This window comes from Pleurodeles waltl, chromosome 3_2, assembly GCF_031143425.1.
Source record: "Pleurodeles waltl isolate 20211129_DDA chromosome 3_2, aPleWal1.hap1.20221129, whole genome shotgun sequence".
NCBI classification, from domain to species: Eukaryota; Metazoa; Chordata; class Amphibia; order Caudata; family Salamandridae; genus Pleurodeles; species Pleurodeles waltl.
Window position 1 is genome coordinate 86,442,971 of NC_090441.1, and position 25,471 is coordinate 86,468,441.

At 45.8% G+C, this 25,471-nt stretch overlaps 1 protein-coding gene across 3 annotated transcripts in view; it reads left to right on the plus strand.

Moving 5' to 3' along the window:
* Positions 1-25,471, plus strand: part of RNF43 (ring finger protein 43) — a 320,896-nt gene that overhangs the window by 204,533 nt on the left and 90,892 nt on the right. For 2 of the 3 annotated variants that reach the window (XM_069226861.1, XM_069226863.1), the window contains 2 exons: positions 14,052-14,154; positions 19,781-21,310. In XM_069226861.1, coding sequence (XP_069082962.1) covers positions 14,052-14,154; positions 19,781-21,310 — 1,633 coding nt within the window. The remainder of the gene's footprint in view (positions 1-14,051; positions 14,155-19,780; positions 21,311-25,471) is intronic. The other variant, XM_069226862.1, reaches the window with a different exon arrangement.

Consider the following 25,471-nt stretch of genomic DNA (forward strand, 5'->3'; position numbering starts at 1 on the left):
CACATAACTTATTGACCCTTACAACAAAACTTGTGTTGCAGGATTGAGCAAAGTTAATTTTATTAAGCTCCATCATCTATTTCCTCTAAATGATCAAATAAATTGTACATGTAACTTTGCATGCCAAAACATAATTTGAATCGGTTTTATTCTTTTTTCCATCTGAAGTGCACACAAGAATGACAGTTGTGACAGATTTCTTATCCTTTATTTTTTTCTGCTGCATGCACAATATTTTTGTCAGTGGTTCACACTAATGGAGTGTTTCTGGTGGACAAAAGCAAGCCAACCTGACTTACAAAGCTGGGATCCCCATTGTCTGCTTATCTTTCCCATTTCTAATGAAACTGCTGCCACAATTTTCCTCCCTACAGCAATAATCTATATTCAGGTAGCATTTGATATGTGCGTATCTTGTGGTCAATTTAGCTCTGATTGTGGAAGATATATTCGTCTTCAGCAAAATGCTCCAGTTTGACCATCAAAGGGAACAAATCTGAGATGAGCCCATTAATTGTGGAGTTCATATTAGCATGGATCCAAAGATATCAGTTCTGAAAACCTACAAGTTTGAAATATAGTTGAAATTGCCTCTTTAGTAATCTTCACATTAGCGCTTATTGAAATGTTAGTGTTCCCTAAGTTTTTGTTTGACTTCACAAACAATCTGATTCCTGTGCCTAGATTGTACTTTGATAAATTGCAGAGTGTTCCAAGATAATATGGGTGTCAGGTAGGCCAGAGTTAGATGGGTACTGTTGATGATGTGGTGTGGCCTAGTGGCACTCGATTTTGAAAAACGTTGGTGGCACATAAGACCTGGCATTTTTATTTTTGATTTGCTTTTGCTTAGGAGTACCTGCAAAATAAAATAGAGCCTTGGCTGTGCCATCCTTAATTGAATGTAGTATAATGGAGCAGGAATAATCAGCAAAGATGTGAACATCTAGAAAACTACTTCACTTGCTTTGAAAAAGCTTGTTAAATTACATGAATAAAGGTATCATATTCTCCATTGTTCTTAATCATCTGCAATCAGTTTGACATGTTAAAGAGCAATTTCAAATGGACAAGGACAGAGTCAGGTTTGTGCAACTTTTATTGAAATCTCTTTGGACAAGAAATTCACACTTCACATAAATTCAGGACAAAGGGGGCTTTCACAGCACTGGACATAAAGCTGTACTCTAGATTTGTGGACTAATTTGCAGTTTGGTTTAATAAAGGTATCAGATTTGTCTATATGCTGATGCAGTTATGATGTGTGAGGACATCCTTCTGCAGAATGTTTGGAGAATATGCTCGGTGCCAGGATAATTGACAATCAATATGCATTCATCATTCAAAATATAGAGAAATGGCAGTGAACTATTAACCTGGTTGTAAGGAAATGCCTCCTTGGCATGGTTGCCCCCTGACTTTTTGCCTTTGCTGATGCTATGTTTACAATTGAAAGTGTGCTGAGGCCTGCTAACCAGGCCCCAGCACCAGTGTTCTTTCCCTAACCTGTACTTTTGTATCCACAATTGGCAGACCCTGGCATCCAGATAAGTCCCTTGTAACTGGTACTTCTAGTACCAAGGGCCCTGATGCCAAGGAAGGTCTCTAAGGGCTGCAGCATGTCTTATGCCACCCTGGAGACCTCTCACTCAGCACAGACACACTGCTTGCCAGCTTGTGTGTGCTAGTGAGGACAAAACGAGTAAGTCGACATGGCACTCCCCTCAGGGTGCCATGCCAGCCTCTCACTGCCTATGCAGTATAGGTAAGACACCCCTCTAGCAGGCCTTACAGCCCTAAGGCAGGGTGCACTATACCATAGGTGAGGGTACCAGTGCATGAGCATGGTACCCCTACAGTGTCTAAATAAAACCTTAGACATTGTAAGTGCAGGGTAGCCATAAGAGTATATGGTCTGGGAGTCTGTCAAACACGAACTCCCCAGCACCATAATGGCTACACTGAAAACTGGGAAGTTTGGTATCAAACTTCTCAGCACAATAAATGCACACTGATGCCAGTGTACATTTTATTGTAAAATACACCACAGAGGGCACCTTAGAGGTGCCCCCTGAAACTTAACCGACTATCTGTGTAGGCTGACTAGTTTTAGCAGCCTGCCACAAACCGAGACATGTTGCTGGCCCCATGGGGAGAGTGCCTTTGTCACTCTGAGGCCAGTAACAAAGCCTGCACTGGGTGGAGATGCTAACACCTCTCCCAGGCAGGAGTTGTCACACCTGGCGGTGAGCCTCAAAGGCTCACCTCCTTTGTGCCAACCCAGCAGGACACTCCAGCTAGTGGAGTTGCCCGCCCCCTCCGGCCAGGCCCCACTTTTGGCGGCAAGGCCGGAGAAAATAATGAGAATAACAAGGAGGAGTCACTGGCCAGTCAGGACAGCCCCTAAGGTGTCCTGAGCTGAGGTGACTCTAACTTTTAGAAATCCTCCATCTTGCAGATGGAGGATTCCCCCAATAGGGTTAGGATTGTGACCCCCTCCCCTTGGGAGGAGGCACAAAGAGGGTGTACCCACCCTCAGGGCTAGTAGCCATTGGCTACTAACCCCCCAGACCTAAACACGCCCTTAAATTTAGTATTTAAGGGCTACCCTGAACCCTAGAAGATTAGATTCCTGCAACTACAAGAAGAAGGACTGCCTAGCTGAAAAACCCCTGCAGAGGAAGACCAGAAGACGACAACTGCCTTGGCTCCAGAAACTCACCGGCCTGTCTCCTGCCTTCCAAAGATCCTGCTCCAGCGACGCCTTCCAAAGGGACCAGCGACCTCGACATCCTCTGAGGACTGCCCCTGCTTCGAAAAGACAAGAAACTCCTGAGGACAGCGGACCTGCTCCAAGAAAAGCTGCAACTTTGTTTCCAGCAGCTTTAAAGAACCCTGCAAGCTCCCCGCAAGAAGCGTGAGACTTGCAACACTGCACCCAGCGACCCCGACTCGGCTGGAGGCGATCCAACACCTCAGGAGGGACCCCAGGACTACTCTAAGACTGTGAGTACAAAAACCTGTCCCCCCTGAGCCCCCACAGCGCCGCCTGCAGAGGGAATCCCGAGGCTTCCCCTGACCGCGACTCTTTGAATCCTAAGTCCCGACACCTGGGAGAGACCCTGCACCCGCAGCCCCCAGGACCTGAAGGACCGGACTTTCACTGGAGGAGTGACCCCCAGGAGTCCCTCTCCCTTGACCAAGTGGAGGTTTCCCCGAGGAACCCCCCCCCTTGCCTGCCTGCAGCGCTACAGAGATCCCTAGATCTCCCATTGACTTCCATTACAAACCCGACGCTTGTTTCTACACTGCACCCGGCCGCCCCCGCGCTGCTGAGGGTGAAATTTCTGTGTGGGCTTGTGTCCCCCCCGGTGCCCTACAAAACCCCCCTGGTCTGCCCTCCGAAGACGCGGGTACTTACCTGCAAGCAGACCGGAACCGGGGCACCCCCTTCTCTCCATTCTAGCCTATGTGTTTTGGGCACCACTTTGAACTCTGCACCTGACCGGCCCTGAGCTGCTGGTGTGGTGACTTTGGGGTTGCTCTGAACCCCCAACGGTGGGCTACCTTGGACCAAGAACTAAGCCCTGTAAGTGTCTTACTTACCTGGTTAACCTAACAAATACTTACCTCCCCTAGGAACTGTGAAAATTGCACTAAGTGTCCACTTTTAAAACAGCTATTTGTGAATAACTTGAAAAGTATACATGCAATTTTGATGATTTGAAGTTCCTAAAGTACTTACCTGCAATACCTTTCGAATGAGATATTACATGTAGAATTTGAACCTGTGGTTCTTAAAATAAACTAAGAAAAGATATTTTTCTATACAAAAACCTATTGGCTGGATTTGTCTCTGAGTGTGTGTACCTCATTTATTGTCTATGTGTATGTACAACAAATGCTTAACACTACTCCTTGGATAAGCCTACTGCTCGACCACACTACCACAAAATAGAGCATTGGTATTATCTCTTTTTACCACTATTTTACCTCTAAGGGGAACCCTTGGACTCTGTGCATGCTATTCCTTGCTTTGAAATAGCACATACAGAGCCAACTTCCTACATTGGTGGATCAGCGGTGGGGTACAAGACTTTGCATTTGCTGGACTACTCAGCCAATACCTGATCACACGACAAATTCCAAAATTGTCATTAGAAATTGATTTTTGCAATTTGAAAAGTTTTCTAAATTCTTAAAAGACCTGCTAGGGCCTTGTGTTAGATCCTGTTTAGCATTTCTTTTTAGAGTTTAAAAGTTTGTAAAAGTTTGAATTAGATTCTAGAACCAGTTGTAGATTCTTAAAAAGTATTCCAACTTTTAGAAGCAAAATGTCTAGCACAGATGTGACTGTGGTGGAACTCGACACCACACCTTACCTCCATCTTAAGATGAGGGAGCTAAGGTCACTCTGTAAAATAAAGAAAATAACAATGGGCCCCAAACCTACCAAAATACAGCTCCAGGAGCTTTTGGCAGAGTTTGAAAAGGCCAACCCCTCTGAGGGTGGCAACTCAGAGGAAGAGGATAGTGACTTGGAGGACAATTCCCCCCTACCAGTCCTATCTAGGGAGAACAGGGTCCCTCAAACCCTGACTCCAAAAATAATAGTCAGAGATGCTGGTTCCCTCACAGGAGAGACCAACACCTCTGAAATCACTGAGGATAACCCCAGTGAAGAGGACATCCAGTTAGCCAGGATGGCCAAAAGATTGGCTTTGGAAAGACAGATCCTAGCCATAGAGAGGGAAAGACAAGAGATGGGCCTAGGACCCATCAATGGTGGCAGCAACATAAATAGGGTCAGAGATTCTCCTGACATGTTGAAAATCCCTAAAGGGATTGTAACTAAATATGAAGATGGTGATGACATCACCAAATGGTTCACAGCTTTTGAGAGGGCTTGTGTAACCAGAAAAGTGAACAGATCTCACTGGGGTGCTCTCCTTTGGGAAATGTTCACAGGAAAGTGTAGGGATAGACTCCTCACACTCTCTGGACAAGATGCAGAATCTTATGACCTCATGAAGGGTACCCTGATTGAGGGCTTTGGATTCTCCACTGAGGAGTACAGGATTAGGTTCAGGGGGGCTCAAAAATCCTCGAGCCAGACCTGGGTTGACTTTGTTGACTACTCAGTGAAAACACTAGATGGTTGGATTCAAGGCAGTGGTGTAAGTAATTATGATGGGCTGTACAATTTATTTGTGAAAGAACACCTGTTAAGTAATTGTTTCAATGATAAACTGCATCAGCATCTGGTAGACCTAGGACCAATTTCTCCCCAAGAATTGGGAAAGAAGGCGGACCATTGGGTCAAGACAAGGGTGTCCAAGACTTCAACAGGGGGTGACCAAAAGAAAGGGGTCACAAAGACTCCCCAGGGGAAGGGTGATGAGACAACCAAAACTAAAAATAGTCAAGAGTCTTCTACAGGCCCCCAAAAACCTGCACAGGAGGGTGGGCCCAGAGCCTCTTCACAAAACAATGGGTACAAGGGTAAAAACTTTGATCCCAAAAAGGCCTGGTGTCATAGCTGTAAACAGCATGGACACCAAACTGGAGACAAGGCCTGTCCCAAGAAAGGTTCCACTCCAAACTCCCATCCAGGTAACACTGGTATGGCTAGTCTCCAAGTGGGATCAACAGTGTGCCCAGAGCAAATCAGGGTCCACACTGAAGCTACTCTAGTTTCTGAGGGTGGGGTGGATTTAGCCACACTAGCTGTCTGGCCGCCTAACATGCAAAAATACAGACAGCAACTCTTGATTAATGGGACTAGAATAGAGGGCCTGAGGGATACAGGTGCCAGTGTCACCATGGTGACAGAGAAACTGGTTTCCCCTGGCCAATACCTGACTGGAAAAACTTACACAGTCACCAACGCTGACAATCAGAGAAAAGTACATCCCATGGCAATGGTTACTTTAGAATGGGGAGGGGTCAATGGCCTGAAACAGGTGGTGGTCTCCTCAAATATCCCAGTGGACTGTCTGCTTGGAAATGACCTGGAGTCCTCAGCATGGGCTGAGGTAGAACTAAAAACCCATGCAGCAATGCTGGGTATCCCTGAACTGGTGTGTGTGAAAACAAGAGCACAGTGCAAGGCACAGGGTGAAAAAGTAGAGCTGGAGTCTGGAAAAATGGCCCAGCCTACCAAGAGAACAGGAAAGTCAGTTGGGAAACCAACTGCAACACAGCAAAAGAAAGGGAACCTCTCTTCTCAGGAAGAAGTTCTGCCCTCTGAGGGAACTGAGCCTTTGGAGCTTGAACCTTACCAGGTTGAGCTCTTAGGCCCAGGGGGACCCTCCAGGGAGGAGCTGTGTAAGGGACAAGAAACCTGTCCCTCTCTTGAAGGCCTTAGGCAGCAAGCTGCTGAAGAGTCCAAAGGCAAGAAAAATGGAACGCATAGGGTCTATTGGGAAGATGGACTCCTGTACACTGAGGCCAGAGACCCCAAACCTGGTGCCACTAGGAGAGTGGTAGTGCCTCAGCTGTTCAGAGAGTTCATCCTAACATTGGCCCATGACATTCCCCTTGCTGGACATTTGGGACAAACCAAGACGTGGGAGAGGTTAGTCAACCACTTCTACTGGCCCAATATGTCCAACATGGTTAAGGAGTTTTGCCTCTCCTGCCCCACCTGTCAAGCCAGTGGTAAGACAGGTGGGCACCCAAAGGCCCCCCTCATTCCACTTCCAGTGGTGGGGGTTCCCTTTGAAAGAGTGGGTGTGGACATAGTTGGTCCACTGGAACCTCCCACAGCCTCAGGAAATATGTATATCCTGGTAGTAGTGGATCATGCTACCAGGTATCCTGAAGCTATTCCCCTTAGGTCGACTACTGCCCCTGCAGTAGCCAAGGCCCTCATTGGTATCTTTACCAGAGTGGGTTTCCCTAAGGAGGTGGTGTCTGACAGAGGTACCAACTTCATGTCAGCATACCTAAAGCACATGTGGAATGAGTGTGGAGTGACTTATAAATTCACTACACCATACCATCCACAAACTAATGGCTTGGTTGAGAGATTCAACAAGACATTAAAAGGCATGATCATGGGGCTCCCAGAAAAGCTCAAAAGGAGATGGGATGTCCTCTTGCCATGTCTGCTTTTCGCTTACAGAGAGGTGCCACAGAAGGGAGTAGGATTCTCACCCTTTGAACTTCTGTTTGGTCATCCTGTAAGGGGACCACTTGCCCTTGTTAAAGAAGGCTGGGAGAGACCTCTCCATGAGCCTAAACAGGACATAGTGGACTATGTACTTGGCCTTCGCTCTAGAATGGCAGAGTACATGGAAAAGGCAACCAAAAACCTTGAGGCCAGCCAACAGCTCCAGAAGTTTTGGTATGACCAAAAGGCTGCACTGGTTGAGTTCCAACCAGGGCAGAAAGTCTGGGTTCTGGAGCCTGTGGCTCCCAGGGCACTCCAGGACAAATGGAGTGGCCCTTACCCAGTACTAGAGAGGAAGAGTCAGGTCACCTACTTGGTGGACCTGGGCACAAGCAGGAGCCCCAAGAGGGTGATCCATGTAAACCGCCTTAAGCTCTTCCACGACAGGGCTGATGTCAATCTGTTGATGGTAACAGATGAGGATCAGGAGGCAGAGAGTGAACCTCTCCCTGATCTTCTGTCATCAGACCCAAAAGATGGTACAGTAGATGGAGTGATCTACTCAGACACCCTCTCTGGCCAACAGCAAGCTGATTGTAGGAGAGTCCTACAACAGTTTCCTGAACTCTTCTCCTTAACCCCTGGTCAGACACACCTGTGTACCCATGATGTGGACACAGGAGACAGCATGCCTGTCAAGAACAAAATCTTTAGACAGTCTGACCATGTTAAGGAAAGCATCAAGGTGGAAGTCCACAAGATGCTGGAATTGGGAGTAATTGAGCGCTCTGACAGCCCCTGGGCTAGCCCAGTGGTCTTAGTCCCCAAACCTCACACCAAAGATGGAAAGAAAGAGATGAGGTTTTGTGTGGACTACAGAGGGCTCAATTCTGTCACCAAGACAGATGCCCATCCAATTCCAAGAGCTGATGAGCTCATTGATAAATTAGGTGCTGCCAAATTTCTAAGTACCTTTGACTTGACAGCAGGGTACTGGCAAATAAAAATGGCACCTGGAGCAAAAGAAAAGACAGCATTCTCCACACCTGATGGGCATTATCAGTTTACTGTTATGCCCTTTGGTTTAAAGAATGCCCCTGCCACCTTCCAAAGGTTGGTGAATCAAGTCCTTGCTGGCTTGGAGTCCTTTAGCACAGCTTATCTTGATGATATTGCTGTCTTTAGCTCCACCTGGCAGGATCACCTGGTCCACCTGAAGAAGGTTTTGAAGGCTCTGCAATCTGCAGGCCTCTCTATCAAGGCATCCAAATGCCAGATAGGGCAGGGAACTGTGGTTTACTTGGGACACCTTGTAGGTGGAGGCCAAGTTCAGCCACTCCAACCCAAGATCCAGACTATTCTGGACTGGGTAGCTCCAAAAACCCAGACTCAAGTCAGGGCATTCCTTGGCTTGACTGGGTATTACAGGAGGTTTGTGAAGGGATATGGATCCATTGTGACAGCCCTCACTGAACTCACCTCCAAGAAAATGCCCAAGAAAGTAAACTGGACTGTGGAATGCCAACAGGCCTTTGACACCCTGAAACAGGCAATGTGCTCAGCACCAGTTCTAAAAGCTCCAGATTATTCTAAGCAGTTCATTGTGCAGACTGATGCCTCTGAACATGGGATAGGGGCAGTTTTGTCCCAAACAAATAATGATGGCCTTGACCAGCCTGTTGCTTTCATTAGCAGGAGGTTACTCCCCAGGGAGCAGCGTTGGAGTGCCATTGAGAGGGAGGCCTTTGCTGTGGTTTGGTCCCTGAAGAAGCTGAGACCATACCTCTTTGGGACTCACTTCCTAGTTCAAACTGACCACAGACCTCTCAAATGGCTGATGCAAATGAAAGGTGAAAATCCTAAACTGTTGAGGTGGTCCATCTCCCTACAGGGAATGGACTTTATAGTGGAACATAGACCTGGGACTGCCCATGCCAATGCAGATGGCCTTTCCAGGTTCTTCCACTTAGAAAATGAAGACTCTCTTGGGAAAGGTTAGTCTCATCCTCTTTCGTTTGGGGGGGGGTTGTGTAAGGAAATGCCTCCTTGGCATGGTTGCCCCCTGACTTTTTGCCTTTGCTGATGCTATGTTTACAATTGAAAGTGTGCTGAGGCCTGCTAACCAGGCCCCAGCACCAGTGTTCTTTCCCTAACCTGTACTTTTGTATCCACAATTGGCAGACCCTGGCATCCAGATAAGTCCCTTGTAACTGGTACTTCTAGTACCAAGGGCCCTGATGCCAAGGAAGGTCTCTAAGGGCTGCAGCATGTCTTATGCCACCCTGGAGACCTCTCACTCAGCACAGACACACTGCTTGCCAGCTTGTGTGTGCTAGTGAGGACAAAACGAGTAAGTCGACATGGCACTCCCCTCAGGGTGCCATGCCAGCCTCTCACTGCCTATGCAGTATAGGTAAGACACCCCTCTAGCAGGCCTTACAGCCCTAAGGCAGGGTGCACTATACCATAGGTGAGGGTACCAGTGCATGAGCATGGTACCCCTACAGTGTCTAAATAAAACCTTAGACATTGTAAGTGCAGGGTAGCCATAAGAGTATATGGTCTGGGAGTCTGTCAAACACGAACTCCCCAGCACCATAATGGCTACACTGAAAACTGGGAAGTTTGGTATCAAACTTCTCAGCACAATAAATGCACACTGATGCCAGTGTACATTTTATTGTAAAATACACCACAGAGGGCACCTTAGAGGTGCCCCCTGAAACTTAACCGACTATCTGTGTAGGCTGACTAGTTTTAGCAGCCTGCCACAAACCGAGACATGTTGCTGGCCCCATGGGGAGAGTGCCTTTGTCACTCTGAGGCCAGTAACAAAGCCTGCACTGGGTGGAGATGCTAACACCTCTCCCAGGCAGGAGTTGTCACACCTGGCGGTGAGCCTCAAAGGCTCACCTCCTTTGTGCCAACCCAGCAGGACACTCCAGCTAGTGGAGTTGCCCGCCCCCTCCGGCCAGGCCCCACTTTTGGCGGCAAGGCCGGAGAAAATAATGAGAATAACAAGGAGGAGTCACTGGCCAGTCAGGACAGCCCCTAAGGTGTCCTGAGCTGAGGTGACTCTAACTTTTAGAAATCCTCCATCTTGCAGATGGAGGATTCCCCCAATAGGGTTAGGATTGTGACCCCCTCCCCTTGGGAGGAGGCACAAAGAGGGTGTACCCACCCTCAGGGCTAGTAGCCATTGGCTACTAACCCCCCAGACCTAAACACGCCCTTAAATTTAGTATTTAAGGGCTACCCTGAACCCTAGAAGATTAGATTCCTGCAACTACAAGAAGAAGGACTGCCTAGCTGAAAAACCCCTGCAGAGGAAGACCAGAAGACGACAACTGCCTTGGCTCCAGAAACTCACCGGCCTGTCTCCTGCCTTCCAAAGATCCTGCTCCAGCGACGCCTTCCAAAGGGACCAGCGACCTCGACATCCTCTGAGGACTGCCCCTGCTTCGAAAAGACAAGAAACTCCCGAGGACAGCGGACCTGCTCCAAGAAAAGCTGCAACTTTGTTTCCAGCAGCTTTAAAGAACCCTGCAAGCTCCCCGCAAGAAGCGTGAGACTTGCAACACTGCACCCAGCGACCCCGACTCGGCTGGAGGCGATCCAACACCTCAGGAGGGACCCCAGGACTACTCTAAGACTGTGAGTACAAAAACCTGTCCCCCCTGAGCCCCCACAGCGCCGCCTGCAGAGGGAATCCCGAGGCTTCCCCTGACCGCGACTCTTTGAATCCTAAGTCCCGACACCTGGGAGAGACCCTGCACCCGCAGCCCCCAGGACCTGAAGGACCGGACTTTCACTGGAGGAGTGACCCCCAGGAGTCCCTCTCCCTTGACCAAGTGGAGGTTTCCCCGAGGAACCCCCCCCCTTGCCTGCCTGCAGCGCTACAGAGATCCCTAGATCTCCCATTGACTTCCATTACAAACCCGACGCTTGTTTCTACACTGCACCCGGCCGCCCCCGCGCTGCTGAGGGTGAAATTTCTGTGTGGGCTTGTGTCCCCCCCGGTGCCCTACAAAACCCCCCTGGTCTGCCCTCCGAAGACGCGGGTACTTACCTGCAAGCAGACCGGAACCGGGGCACCCCCTTCTCTCCATTCTAGCCTATGTGTTTTGGGCACCACTTTGAACTCTGCACCTGACCGGCCCTGAGCTGCTGGTGTGGTGACTTTGGGGTTGCTCTGAACCCCCAACGGTGGGCTACCTTGGACCAAGAACTAAGCCCTGTAAGTGTCTTACTTACCTGGTTAACCTAACAAATACTTACCTCCCCTAGGAACTGTGAAAATTGCACTAAGTGTCCACTTTTAAAACAGCTATTTGTGAATAACTTGAAAAGTATACATGCAATTTTGATGATTTGAAGTTCCTAAAGTACTTACCTGCAATACCTTTCGAATGAGATATTACATGTAGAATTTGAACCTGTGGTTCTTAAAATAAACTAAGAAAAGATATTTTTCTATACAAAAACCTATTGGCTGGATTTGTCTCTGAGTGTGTGTACCTCATTTATTGTCTATGTGTATGTACAACAAATGCTTAACACTACTCCTTGGATAAGCCTACTGCTCGACCACACTACCACAAAATAGAGCATTGGTATTATCTCTTTTTACCACTATTTTACCTCTAAGGGGAACCCTTGGACTCTGTGCATGCTATTCCTTGCTTTGAAATAGCACATACAGAGCCAACTTCCTACACTGGTATTATATCAAATTTCTTAGTCAGTTTTATCTTAACATATCAAACTTGTATGCCATATTACATTTTAGCCAGCCTTTTTCATCCATTGGTTTGTTGTTGTCATTCACATTTTCCTTCAGCCCACTACAGCATGTGGGCAATAGGACAGCCCACTTCAGATATTAGCTAACTTCTCTGTGAGTGACAGCATTATTTTTCTTCACAAGAAGCACATGTGCCCTCAGTTGTTCCCTCTAGCAGCGGAAATAGTATGCCAATCCAGAGAAATAGTATGCCAATTCATGCCTTTTGAGACCAAAATGTTATTTTTGCCTTTAGACATTTATTAAAATTGGTGAGTGCTCAGGAACTCCATCAACAACAAAGTTTTACAAAAATCATGAGAAAACAGACATGCTGACCAAGCTGAAAGACTGGCAGCCAGTGTTAGACCTATTGACTTTGCCAATGCTTGTTGATATTACGCAGAATCCAGATCGCAGCTGTGAAGCATTTCTTCATTGTGCAAATCTAGATTTGCATCTCATCAGACTTTAAATCTTTACATTGTTTGTGGATGTAAGTATCCATTTTAAAGCAATGTGCATCGTACATCAGGCTACCCATGGCACTGGATTACCCCTTTTTTCAGCATAAACTCTGCACCTGCCATCAGAGACTGTTCTATGGTTTAGCTCCACTCTTGACTACTCTTTTCAGAATGTCTCTTACTGTTGAAAGTGATTTCTAGCTTTCTAAATCTAGATGGCTAAGAACTGGATCTCGATTCCTGCTACAGTGAGATAAATTGAACACAAACTTGAATTATGAAGAGGTAAAAATCTGACTCCTCTGTTTAAATGATTGTATGACACAGACCACTGCTAAAAAATAGAAACATATATAATGAAGGTAGGTATCCATACATGAGTCTCAAGCTTTATTTCCCTTGAGACCTTCACAGGTGAGTAGTGCGCTCTACAAATTTCTTTGATTGAAATTTCTTTGATTGATTTCATGCTTAAGCACAGCTGGCAGTTGAATTGCCCATGATTAGAGCGTGTCTGCGATCCTCACACATGACACCCAACACCTTCTGTAAAGGCCAACCAACCCACATCCTATGTAGCAGTATATATGTTTCATTGTATAATGCAATGCTTACCCTAGAAATCTCACCCATCCCTCTAGGGTCGTTGTTAGGGTTCACAGTGTTAACTCCCAAAAAGTTAACAAAACTCATAAGACTACTTTAACAATTAGGACCTCTGGAGTCGGAATGTATCTTACTGTAATGCCGTGGAGGGCACTTATCCTGAAGTAAGGACATCTGTTCTAATTAGACGTCGTACCTGTTAAACGTTAGTCATCAAACATGAGTCCTCTATGGTTGAAGTGACGTGGATTGATAAACTATAGAAAGGATAGTGAAACCAGCTGTCTTGCTATATGTCTACGTTTTGGGAAAGTACCCACAACAGTTGTATTCAGGTATATTCTCAGGTTGTAGTGCATTCTGTATGTTGCAACATTTGCTGATTGATGATTGCCTGCTGTGCGGTGCGACGCGACTCGTGTTACATGGAATACTATTCATTTATACTTCCTAGTGTTAATGCTGGAAGCCTTTATAGAACACAAATCTAGTCTATTGTTTTTCATTAAGAAAGGTTAAGTAGATATGTTTACATGCACCTTGCAATGGTGTGCCCTGCCATTTTACATGTCTATGAATCTTTATTAATGCAGCGTGGCACTGACAGGCTGTAGCATGCTTTGACTTCAGTTTATTTTTTGGTGCACAAGCAGGATTGAAGAGTAAAGTCATTTTCTAAGCAGAATGATGCTTTACTGTGCATTTGGCTCAGACTCCGCATTCGCTGTTTATCTGGTGAGACTCAGCACTCGCTATCAATGTTGTTTTCGCCCTCGAGTTCTGCATGGTTGCACACATATATAATGACTTGTCCTCCTTCTTGCATATGATATAGGTGATCAGAAGCTGGGATGTCAGTGATGTAAACCACACAATTCCAGCCTCAGATCATTGTTGATCATTTAGAGTGTATCTAAGGAAGATAAATAGCTTGACGATGAGTCTTCACAGCACAAACTGTGGACAGGAAACAAGAAGTGGACATAGTTGACTCTTTTTAGAGAACAAAATTTATGTATGCATCATATGTCTCAACAGTTAGTCACTTAGTGTCTCTCTTTTTTCCTCTTTCTGTGTCCAGGATTTGAGGGTGATTTCCTGCTCTCATGAGTTCCATAAAGACTGTGTGGATCCCTGGTTAAGGCAGAATCGAACCTGTCCACTCTGTCTATATAACATCACAGGTGAGTTTCTAAAAAACAACCCTCCCAATTGAAATATATCACGTGACACTTTAATTAAGGCCTCCAGTTTTTATACTAATACAAGTGCAGTCCACTGCATGCTTATGTCATTGGCGATAATTCAGCTTTGTTTCTCTTTTTAGTTTGGGGGGCTTAAAATCCCCCCACTGAAACACCACACACTGCACCAGCAGAGTAGGAGATGGGGATTACCTGCACACACATTCATTCACATAATGCTGCACAGAGATCCATAATAAAGAGCTATCTGGCCACTACATCATATATATTACAAAACTATACACTGTCTTAACATGGCCAGCCACTAGGCAACATCACTAACTTTTAAACAGTATGAAACTCAACAGAATAAAATATCATCAAAGACCTTCCAAACTATACAAATTGTGCATATTTACTAAACACACATAAAGTAGGCTTCTTTCTGACTCCTAGATTACAGCAATGAATTAGTCCTAGACCACTAAAGAGACCCACTTTGGAGGATTTTCCAGAGTTCCACTTCCAGCAGTTCCAAGCCTCAATAGAAGCCATAGCCAGCATCTTTCTTCCTTATACAAGGCAGCGAGTAGCCAGAAAATTAAAACACACCTCACTTAAATCATACCTCTAAACACACTGAGCACGCAAAGCAAGCAGACCTGATTCTTCTTATATTCATTGATTCACCCTTCTGCCTATTCATCCATCTGTCCATCCCCGCACCGTTCCTACCGACCACCCATTCCTCACCCAAACATGCCTTTTTCAACCCAGCCTTTCATCTGTCCATCCACCAATATACCCATCTGTCCTCTCGCCCATCCATTAATTTACTCTTCTCATCTGTCAATTCTACCATCCATCCATCAATGCATCCTTTGACTTGTCATTCCTTTGATACTTTCATCCAACATTTCTGCCTTCTATCTCTCCATCCTTTCACATTTTCATCCATTAATTTTCACCCTTCCATCCTACATATCCTACATTTGGCCTTTTTCATTTTTACGTGTTTCCTTCCCCCATTACAATCCCTTTCCCTCCCTGTTCTTTTGTCCTCTATCTACTCATCGTTTTTGTCATGCTTACTTTTTCTTTTTTTACCTTTACTCTTACCTTTCTCTCTCATGTTCCTTTTTTCAATATGCCCCTGTCTCTATGTTTTCCCCCATTTTTACTTCATCTTTTCTTTCACTATGCATGCCAGCATACAGCACTCTTTCATGGCATTCCCTAACACTGGTATTTATGAGCATTTTGTCTGCCGACAAAAGAGCTGCATAAACAGCTTATTAATGTTTACAATGGATCCAGTTCACCAGCCGTTGGTGCACAGGTGGCAGCCCGGTTGCAGTTGCTATAGTGGGGTTGGGGGGGTGGGGTAGGGAAAAAGGAGGTTCGCCACGTCACTGCAAGGCAGTCCAAGTAGAACCTGGACACTGCTTGAACTTGGTTCCAATTAAAAAGGGCACCCTTTTGGAATTTGAATCAGACGATTTAATTTATTTTTGTTTTACAAAATAAATTTCATTTTCACAATTTGTAAATGATACAGTATTCTATACCCAATTAGTTTTGGATAAAACCTTCATTAATGGCAAACTTCACTCAGTTCATCTCTACAGTAACGCAAAAATATAATATGATTAATCACACTTCAGTTCAAATATTAAAGCATACCACTGCGTTTAACCAAATTCTCCTGTTGTCAGAATGGTGAGACAAAATCCACACCCAGCTGCATCAAAAGCTGGCTTTGTGTGTTAAGCTGACTACCTCTTCTTTCTCTACAACTTTAAATATTACATCTTCAGGAGTCCGTTTTCCTTGTTTATTGATCTGCTTCAGGTTTCTAAAAGAAAAACATGAATAACTTTGTGTTCCATTTGATCCCTTCAAGTACAGAGAGTCCTTAAAATCAGTCCATCAATTCACGATACAGTTTCTTCCTTGTGCAGAGAAATTTGACTCGTGCAACTACGTTTACTGTCCTAAAAATGTTACTTTGATTTAATTTTGTTTGTTCACGTACCCAATTTGTGTTAATTTATTCCTACGTTCTTTGAAGTTTGATCAATGTAAACCATACCTCATCGACATTTAAGGGAATGTATTATCCCTTAAGAATAGCGTGAAACTAATTATTGTAGCTTTATCTTCATGCTCGTGTTTTGAAGATCTCCCAATCACTGCAAACATCTGTCTGGTTATCTTTTACTATAAACTGGTTTCCTCTGCCACCAGAGTTCCTTGTTCAATTCTCCAACTGGATGGCCCGACTGGAGGCTGCAGACTAGAATTTCCATCATGTGCTGCTAAGAAATTTCAGATCCAAGAACGATCTGATTGGAGCCCCCTCTGAGTACAGGGACTCCCAGGATAATTTCTGAGGTATCTTCAATTATGTGCTGTTTCCAGCTAGACCAAAGGCCTGTTGGTAAAGGTTCAAGAAAATTAATTATTGCTTAAGTGAGGGTACAATACAGCAAATTCTCCAATCAAGCTTCAGTTAGTCACATTTACTAGTGTATCAGTCTCACCTTGCTAAATTACCTGAGCATTGACAGTCATTCCATATATTTATTGGGGAGTTAGAAACTGTTCACTGTGTTTTCGTGGCCACTTTTCAATAGTTCTAACGTCACACATCCTTGTGCAAAGCTCAGTTGCTTGATTTCGAACTTCAAACTGGACTTGCTTTGCCCTAAAAGTCGCCATGGCGACTATAGTTTCTATACCCAGAACTGATGGAATCAGTTGCATCTTTCTTTCTGAGCATTAAACTTGATTACCTTGCTTTGTGAGTGAATCAGGCTGTCAACCATCTAGCGTGTACAGGAGATAATAGTTACTTGATGATATAACCATTTCAGACGCTTAGAATTTCTTCACTTCAGTGAAAGTCCTGATAAAATTCTGCTATTCATGAGAGAAAGCACTAATCAGCATTTAGTTGTACCTTTCACCAGCCATGTTCTTTCTTGGAAATTCTTACATTTAGCTCTGATTTTGTTTTGGAATACGACCTTTTTGCGTAAAGTGTTCTCTTACAAGGGCTAATTTGCACTGTTATGCTGCACGATTTCAGTGAACATATGTACCCCATAAAAGACAACTGATTCTGATATCTTGAACCTCCAGCAATAGGATATGATTTAGTATGCACCCCTGCTCAGGCATTTCACATGAATACACTACTCCGAAGAAAGAAGCTTTAAGGCAGGTTTCCTTAGCAGTAGCCCACAGATGGAGCATAGGGACCGTTCGTCAAATGGGAGATAATGCACTTCCACTCAGTAAAATGTAAAATCATCCAGCCACATGAAAAATTCAAGTTATATCCTGTATTACCCGGACTGGTGTGTTACCTGATGCCATTGGGATAAAGAACCAAAATGCATTCTGTCTCTGCTTTGATGCCACTTGTGAGTCTTATATAGATTTCCAAGTGTACCTTTGCTGCAAATAAAACCAGCTTGTATGCTATGCACTTCCAAGCAGTTTACTGTCACTCACACATTCTCTTTGGAGAGTAGTGAATCTACAGATATCAATAGTACTGATGTAAGTAACATGCCTGAGCCTGATGCAGGTTTCAGTTTCTTTTTGAAAAAAAAGTCCCCTGTGCTACAGTTCTAACTGATCAAATTGTTGTCTTCTAGGGGATTATCCAAGGGACATCTAAAAGAGGTCAAATGATACTTGTTTATATGTTGGAAACCTTCAACTCTTTTGCATTCATATTTCATACGTGACATACATGAACCAATTAATCTAACTCTCGAACCCCCCATTCTGTACTGCCCTCTTTACTTCCAGTCAGAAAAGAAGTACGAGGTTCCTAGTTAATTTGCCTGTTTTAAAGATTAATGTAAAGGACTTACTGGTGGTGTAAACTGTTGTCTGCAATTTCACTTTCTTAAAGGGAAGACGGTTCCGCAGAATATGTAGATGGGATATAGACCATCAGACGCAGACCAGAATTTAATCGTTATCAGCGATTTGCTGCAATTCAAGGTTTGAGTATCTTCATTCTGTAGGCTCAGCTGTAAGTAACTGCCTTGGAGATAAGCACAGCTTCAAATTTCAAGACTTGGCTGTGTAGTGGAGAGCAAGCAAATTGCAATGCCTTTTCATGACACAACTCTTTTTAGACGTTCTGTCTGCTGAGTGTGTTTAAATGTGATATCAGCCATGCTTTTAAAAATTCATCATTACCGCCAAGCCTTTTGATGGGCCAACTAGTAGAGAGAGAGCAGGACGAGAATAGGTGAGTTGTAAGTCCTCATCTACAAGCAAACCACCTTGATACTCAGTTGATTCTGCTCCACATGCAGCACGTGAATGGAAGGAAAAGTAATCAATAGTCTCTCACAAAATGGGTGTTGGAGCCTACTCATTTTCTTGTAACAAGTTGTTCAGTCCTTTCTTTTAAAAGGGGAAGGGAACTGCCATTTAATAAGTATGATAGACCACATATAAGCTATTCAATTCCTGATTCCAAGGAAAACTTTTGCTAGATCTGTCTACTTCCTGCCACATACCACTCAGAAAGAGGCATGGTAAGTTGCTGTCTCTTGTTTCCAAATGTGCGTAATTTCATGAAGCTGTCTCCAAATGTATTATACCACATCAATTTAAAGGCCCATCTTATTGATTCATATTTAGCAGTGTGTCGTTGATTTGCTCAACATAGGTCACAAGTAGGACCAAGCCTTGCAGACATTCAGTAGTTTCATTATTTTCCTTTAGTGCTCTGGGGATCAACTGTATCATATTGTCCTCCTTTTCATGGGAGTCATCTTTAGAACCCCAGAGGATACCTGTCCTGCGAAACCACCTAGGACCTTATATATCAATATGTAATACCCATTGCAAAACCCACCATGTGCATAAATGTGCAGGGCAAGAAGACTTTCTAACAACTGATGGTCACATAACAATGAACAAGGTGTGACAGACTACCTCAGGCTTCACACTGTAAGAAGAGATGATGGCTGCGCACTCCATTGTGCCCAGCTTGGGAGCCCTGTCACAGGCATGTACTGAAATGGCAGACTTACTAATTCACTCACTTTTTCAAGGCCTGACAGTCTCCTGAAAGCCATGAACATTGTAAATGTCCTGGTTTGCATCGTGAGGTAGTGTTGTTAAATGTGCAAGGGTCGTGTAGCCCAAGTTGTGAAATCATGACTTTGAACTTACCACTACTTCTTGACAGTCCAGTGTTATTCAGAGCACCAATTGTCCCTTAAACCTCACTCTCAGTAGAAGTGGTAGTTTACAGAATGCTTAAACATTTACATATAGCTTTCTGCAGCTTAATTAAAATCGCTGGCCTTGTACATGTGAAGTCTGACATTAGGATCTGTATTTGATTACTGATTGTATACTATTTGAGCTTGGCTCTGGTTTGTCAAGGGATAACTGTACCTTATATAATTTCAGAATTTGTGATGTGCCTTCCCCCGTCTCGATTCCAGTTCCGCTGCAGACATCACTTTCCTCTAGGCTAGTCAAATTACAGAAGTCACCTTTTGTTTCAACATGTTTTATTTTAGAAAACAGCTTGTAGAGGGATCGAAACGCAATTATAAGTTCTAAACTGGTGTTCTTTTCTCAGCAGGTGATCAGAATGTAGGCCGGATGCCAACACCGCATCAGGGGGTGCAGCTCTGGAGACGCTATCCTGGCCACGCACGCTTGCATCGTTCACGCACTGACACTAATCCGAGGACCTACCCCCAAGGGATGCTGGCAGCATCAGCTGCTGTTCCTACATCCACAGTACCTTTACTCTTGTCCTCGGAGTTATCACAGCTCGACGTGGGATCCCTGCACTACATTCCTTATCCCGCACAGACATCGCATCGTCGGTGCACACAGTACAGGCATTCTACTCAAGGGGGGCCGCCAAGACCACAGCGGAGAATGTCACACTGGGGAGGGACTCCTTTGCACCACAGGACATGCTCACAACACTACCGGACAACTTGCCCTGGATCAAGGACGGGATCAGCCAGACAGCACACCAACACTTCGATCAGTCATGGGCAAGATGGCAGCTGCTCTGGAGACAGCTTCCGAACTGAGCACAGTGGTTACCTTGCTGACAGCCCAGGCAGTGACTCCAGCTCTGGTCCCTGCCATGGCTCCTCCAGTGACTCTGTTCAGAACTGTACAGATGTCAGTCTTCAGGGAGTGTATGGGAGCCATTCCACCTTTCGCAGCTCCCTTAGCAGTGACTATGATCCTCACATCTACTGTGGGCCAGAAAATCCAACCGTAAACAACGCTCCTAACCTGCCTAGGAGGGGAAGCTGGTCTCACTCTCTGGAATCAGTCCATGGCATCGGGACCCAAGCAGGCAACCAGTTTTCCAGCCACATTCACTATCACCACCACCGACACCATCACTATGAAAAGAGTTCCCCGTGTACATCAGGAATAGCTGATCAACACCTTGCTCCACATGCCAAGAAAATTACGAGATCTTCCGGGGCCAGGACTGGCTCTCGAACCCCTCGAGATTGTGGCACCCGGACCAAAACTAAAGCAGAAAAAACACAGCACTGTCCCAAGCTGGTAGATACCAGCACTGTGTCCCAAAATGCACTTCACTCAAGTAAGCCCCGCTTGAAGCAGGGCCATGACTTCACAAGGAACCCTTCCCATTTGCCAGTTGCACAGAACTTTGATGGAAGGGGCATTGATCACTCTGATGTTGCCGGATCAATGCACTTTCCAAGGACACAGAAATGGGCAAACAGTCGACACCACAGGCGGAAAAGGAAATATCCTCCTGAGCCTACTGTTCCTTCACACATTCCAGACAATTTGGCCATGTCAGAGGAATGCACTGTTCATATCCACTATGACCATAACCCCAGCTATTGCTGTCCTTCTGCTGGCCAAGCCCCAGTGCCCTTACTGTTGAATGCCAGGGTTGCTAGAGACATTCCAATGCGCTGCTGCTCACGACCTCATGTGGTTTGGGAGCGACGACCCTCACACACAGATCCTGAACCTCCGTGTGAGAAATCACCAGAAGGCTGCAAAACTACATTCCCAACGGATTTATCGGGAGCGTGGGCCACTGGTAATGGGGCACTGGGTTACCCCTGCCAGTCATCTTTGCAGCAAGAGCAGCAGGGTGAGTCAAAGTAATGTTGAGTTTACTACACTGCACCCCTAGTAGCTTCATTGTACCAATAATGTATGTATGTGACTGTTTGCAACAGTTTTACTGTCAGTAGTGAGGCAAACGTGAGAAAGGACAAGGTTTTCAAGAGATTTATTGTCAGGTGCCAGAGGTATATCCAAATCGGTATTACATAATCTATAAATGATGGTTCTCTTTTAGTGGAATGCACTTGTTCTATGATTGGAGAGTGGGCCTGATCAAGAAGAATTGGGTGCAACAAACATAGAACAGGTGGTTCATATGGATGGATCTGGTCTAGTAAGATAAAGTTCGATGGCATCTGTCGCTGTAGATACGCATGTTCTGCAATAGCTCGCCATCTGGTGTTGGGCCGGAGTGTTACAAGTTGTTTTTCTTCGAAGAAGTCTTTCGAGTCACGGGACCGAGTGACTCCTCCTTTTGTCTCCATTGCGCATGGGCGTCGACTCCATCCTCGATTGTTTTTTTTCCGCCATCGGGTTCGGACGTGTTCCTGTCGCTCCGAGTTTCGGAACGGAAAAAATAGTTAATTTCGGAAGATTTTCGTCGGTATTGTTGCGTTCGGGATCGGCGTACTTAGATTCAACACCGCATCGAAGATCGAAGAGCTCCGGTGCCCTTCGGGGTAGTTTTTCGATCCTCCGTCGGGGCCTGGTCGGCCCGACCGCGTGCTGAGGAACGCCGATGGAACGGACCCCGTTCCGATTCTGCCCCAAATGCCACAATAAATACCCCTACACAGACCAACACTTGGTTTGCAACCTGTGCCTGTCACCTGAGCACAGCGAAGACACCTGCGAGGCCTGTCGTGCGTTCCGGTCCCGAAAAACACTCCGAGACCGTCGAGCCAGAAGACTTCAAATGGCGTCCGCACCGACAGCCCAACGGGAGTTCGAGGAACAGGAAGAGGAAGGTACCTTCTCGATCCAAGACTCAGACTCCGAAGGATTCGACGATACACAAACCGTGAGTAAGACGTCGAAAACCACACAAAGAAACATTTACAAGGCCCAGGGGACGCCACTGCCACCAGGCCATGGCTCAACCCATAAAATCGGTGACCGACCGTCGGCACCGAAAAAGGCCCAAACAGTGCCGAGATCGTCCGACTCCGGTCGAGACACCGGCACGCAGCCTTCTCGGGACCGAGAAAGTGCTGGAGACAAGCCTCGACACCGAGATGCCGGTGTAGACACGGCTCGACGCCGAGACAGCGGCACCGAAACAGATCGACGCCGAGAGGTTTCGGCACCGAAAAGGAAAAAAGTCACCTCGGAGCCGAAAAAACACGCAGACACAGTTTCGACGCCGAAACAAACTGCAAGCGACCCAGCTTCAGGCTCTTATACAGAAGAGCACTCGCTAACCTCCCAAATGCAGAAGCATAGGTTTGAGGAAGAGCTACAAGCAACTGATGCGGACCATACGCAAAAGCGTATCTTCATTCAGCAGGGGACAGGAAAAATAAGCACCCTTCCCCCCATTAGGAGAAAGAGAAGGTTGGAGTTCCAGGCGGAACAAGTACCACAACCAAAAGTGGTGAAAAGAGTTACACCACCACCCTCTCCTCCGCCCGTGATTAACGTTTCACCAGCACAAACGCCATCACACTCCCCAGCTCACACCACCATGAGCCAGGGTGACCAAGACCAGGACGCATGGGACCTATACGACGCCCCAGTGTCAGATAACAGCCCAGAGGCATACCCTACAAAACCATCTCCACCAGAAGACAGCACCGCGTACTCTCAGGTGGTGGCTAGAGCAGCACAATTTCACAACGTAAGCCTCCACTCAGAACAGGTCGAGGATGATTTCCTGTTCAACACACTCTCCTCCACCCACAGCTCCTACCAAAGCCTGCCTATGCTCCCTGGTATGCTCCGGCACGCAAAAGACATATTTAGGGACCCGGTCAAAAGTAGGGCAATCACACCAAGGGTGGAAAAAAAGTATAAGCCGCCTCCTACAGACCCGGCTTTCATCACAACACAGCTGCCACCAGACTCTGTTGTTGTAGGAGCAGCTAGGAAAAGGGCCAACTCTCACACATCTGGAGATGCACCACCCCCAGATAAAGAAAGCCGCAAGTTTGATGCAGCTGGTAAAAGAGTCGCAGCACAAGCTGCAAACCAGTGGCGCATCGCGAACTCCCAGGCACTACTTGCGCGCTATGACAGAGCCCACTGGGACGAGATGCAACATCTCATTGAACATCTGCCCAAAGACTTCCAAAATAGGGCAAAACAAGTGGTTGAGGAGGGACAGGCCATCTCCAACAACCAGATCCGCTCCTCCATGGACGCTGCAGATACAGCTGCACGGACAATTAATACATCTGTAACTATCAGAAGGCATGCATGGCTCCGAACGTCTGGATTTAAACCAGAGATTCAACAAGCAGTTCTCAATATGCCTTTTAATGAAAAAGAACTGTTCGGTCCAGAAGTGGACACAGCGATTGAGAAACTCAAAAAAGATACGGACACTGCCAAAGCCATGGGCGCACTCTACTCCCCGCAGAGCAGAGGGAATTACAGCTCATTCCGTAAAACGCCCTTTCGAGGGGGGTTTCGGGGTCAAAGCACACAAGCCAGCACCTCACAAGCCACACCGTCCAGTTACCAAGGACAGTATAGAGGAGGTTTTCGGGGACAATATAGAGGAGGGCAATTCCCTAGAAATAGAGGAAGATTCCAAAGCCCCAAAACCCCTACTACTAAACAGTGACTCACATGTCACTCACCCCCTCCACACAACACCAGTGGGGGGACGAATAGGTCATTATTACAGAGCATGGGAGAAAATCACTACAAACACTTGGGTTCTAGCAATTATCCAACATGGTTACTGCATAGAATTTCTACAGTTCCCTCCAAACATACCACCAAAAGCACAAAATTTAACAACACACCATTCCAATCTCCTAGAGATAGAAGTGCAGGCACTATTGCAAAAGAATGCAATCGAATTAGTGCCAAACACACAAATAAACACAGGAGTTTACTCACTGTACTTTCTGATACCAAAGAAGGACAAAACACTGAGACCAATCCTAGACCTCAGAGTAGTCAACACTTTCATCAAATCAGACCACTTCCACATGGTCACACTACAAGAAGTATTGCCATTGCTAAAGCTGCACGACTACATGGCAACTTTAGACCTCAAGGATGCTTATTTCCATATACCAATTCACCCATCGCACAGGAAATACCTAAGGTTTGTATTCAAAGGAATACATTACCAATTCAAGGTACTGCCTTTCGGATTAACAACCGCACCAAGAGTCTTTACCAAATGTCTAGCGGTAGTCGCTGCACACATCAGAAGGCAGCAAATACATGTGTTCCCATATCTAGACGACTGGCTAATCAAGGCCCATTCGTTAATAGAGTGCTCAAATCACACAAATCATATCATACAAACCCTCTTCAAACTAGGGTTCACCGTCAATTTCACAAAATCCAAGATTCGGCCACGCAAGGTACAACAATACCTGGGAGCCATAATAGACACATCAAAAGGAGTAGCCACTCCAAGTCCACAAAGAATTCAAAATTTCAACACCATCATACAACGCATGTATCCAACACAAAAGATACAAGCAAAGATGGTATTACAACTCCTAGGCATGATGTCATCATGCATAGCCATTGTCCCAAACGCAAGACTGCACATGAGGCCCTTACAACAATGCCTAGCATCACAGTGGTCTCAAGCACAGGGTCACCTTCTAGATCTGGTGTTAATAGACCGCCAAACTTACCTCTCGCTTCTGTGGTGGAACAACATAAATTTAAACAAGGGGCGGCCTTTCCAAGACCCAGTGCCACAATACGTAATAACAACAGATGCTTCCATGACAGGGTGGGGAGCACACCTCGATCAACACAGCATACAAGGACAATGGAACGTACATCAAACAAAACTGCATATCAATCACCTAGAACTTCTTGCAGTTTTTCAAGCACTAAAAGCTTTCCAACCAATAATAGTTCACAAATACATTCTCGTCAAAACAGACAACATGACAACAATGTATTATCTAAACAAGCAGGGAGGGACGCACTCCACGCAGTTAAGCATGTTAGCACAAAAAATTTGGCATTGGGCAATTCACAACCAAAT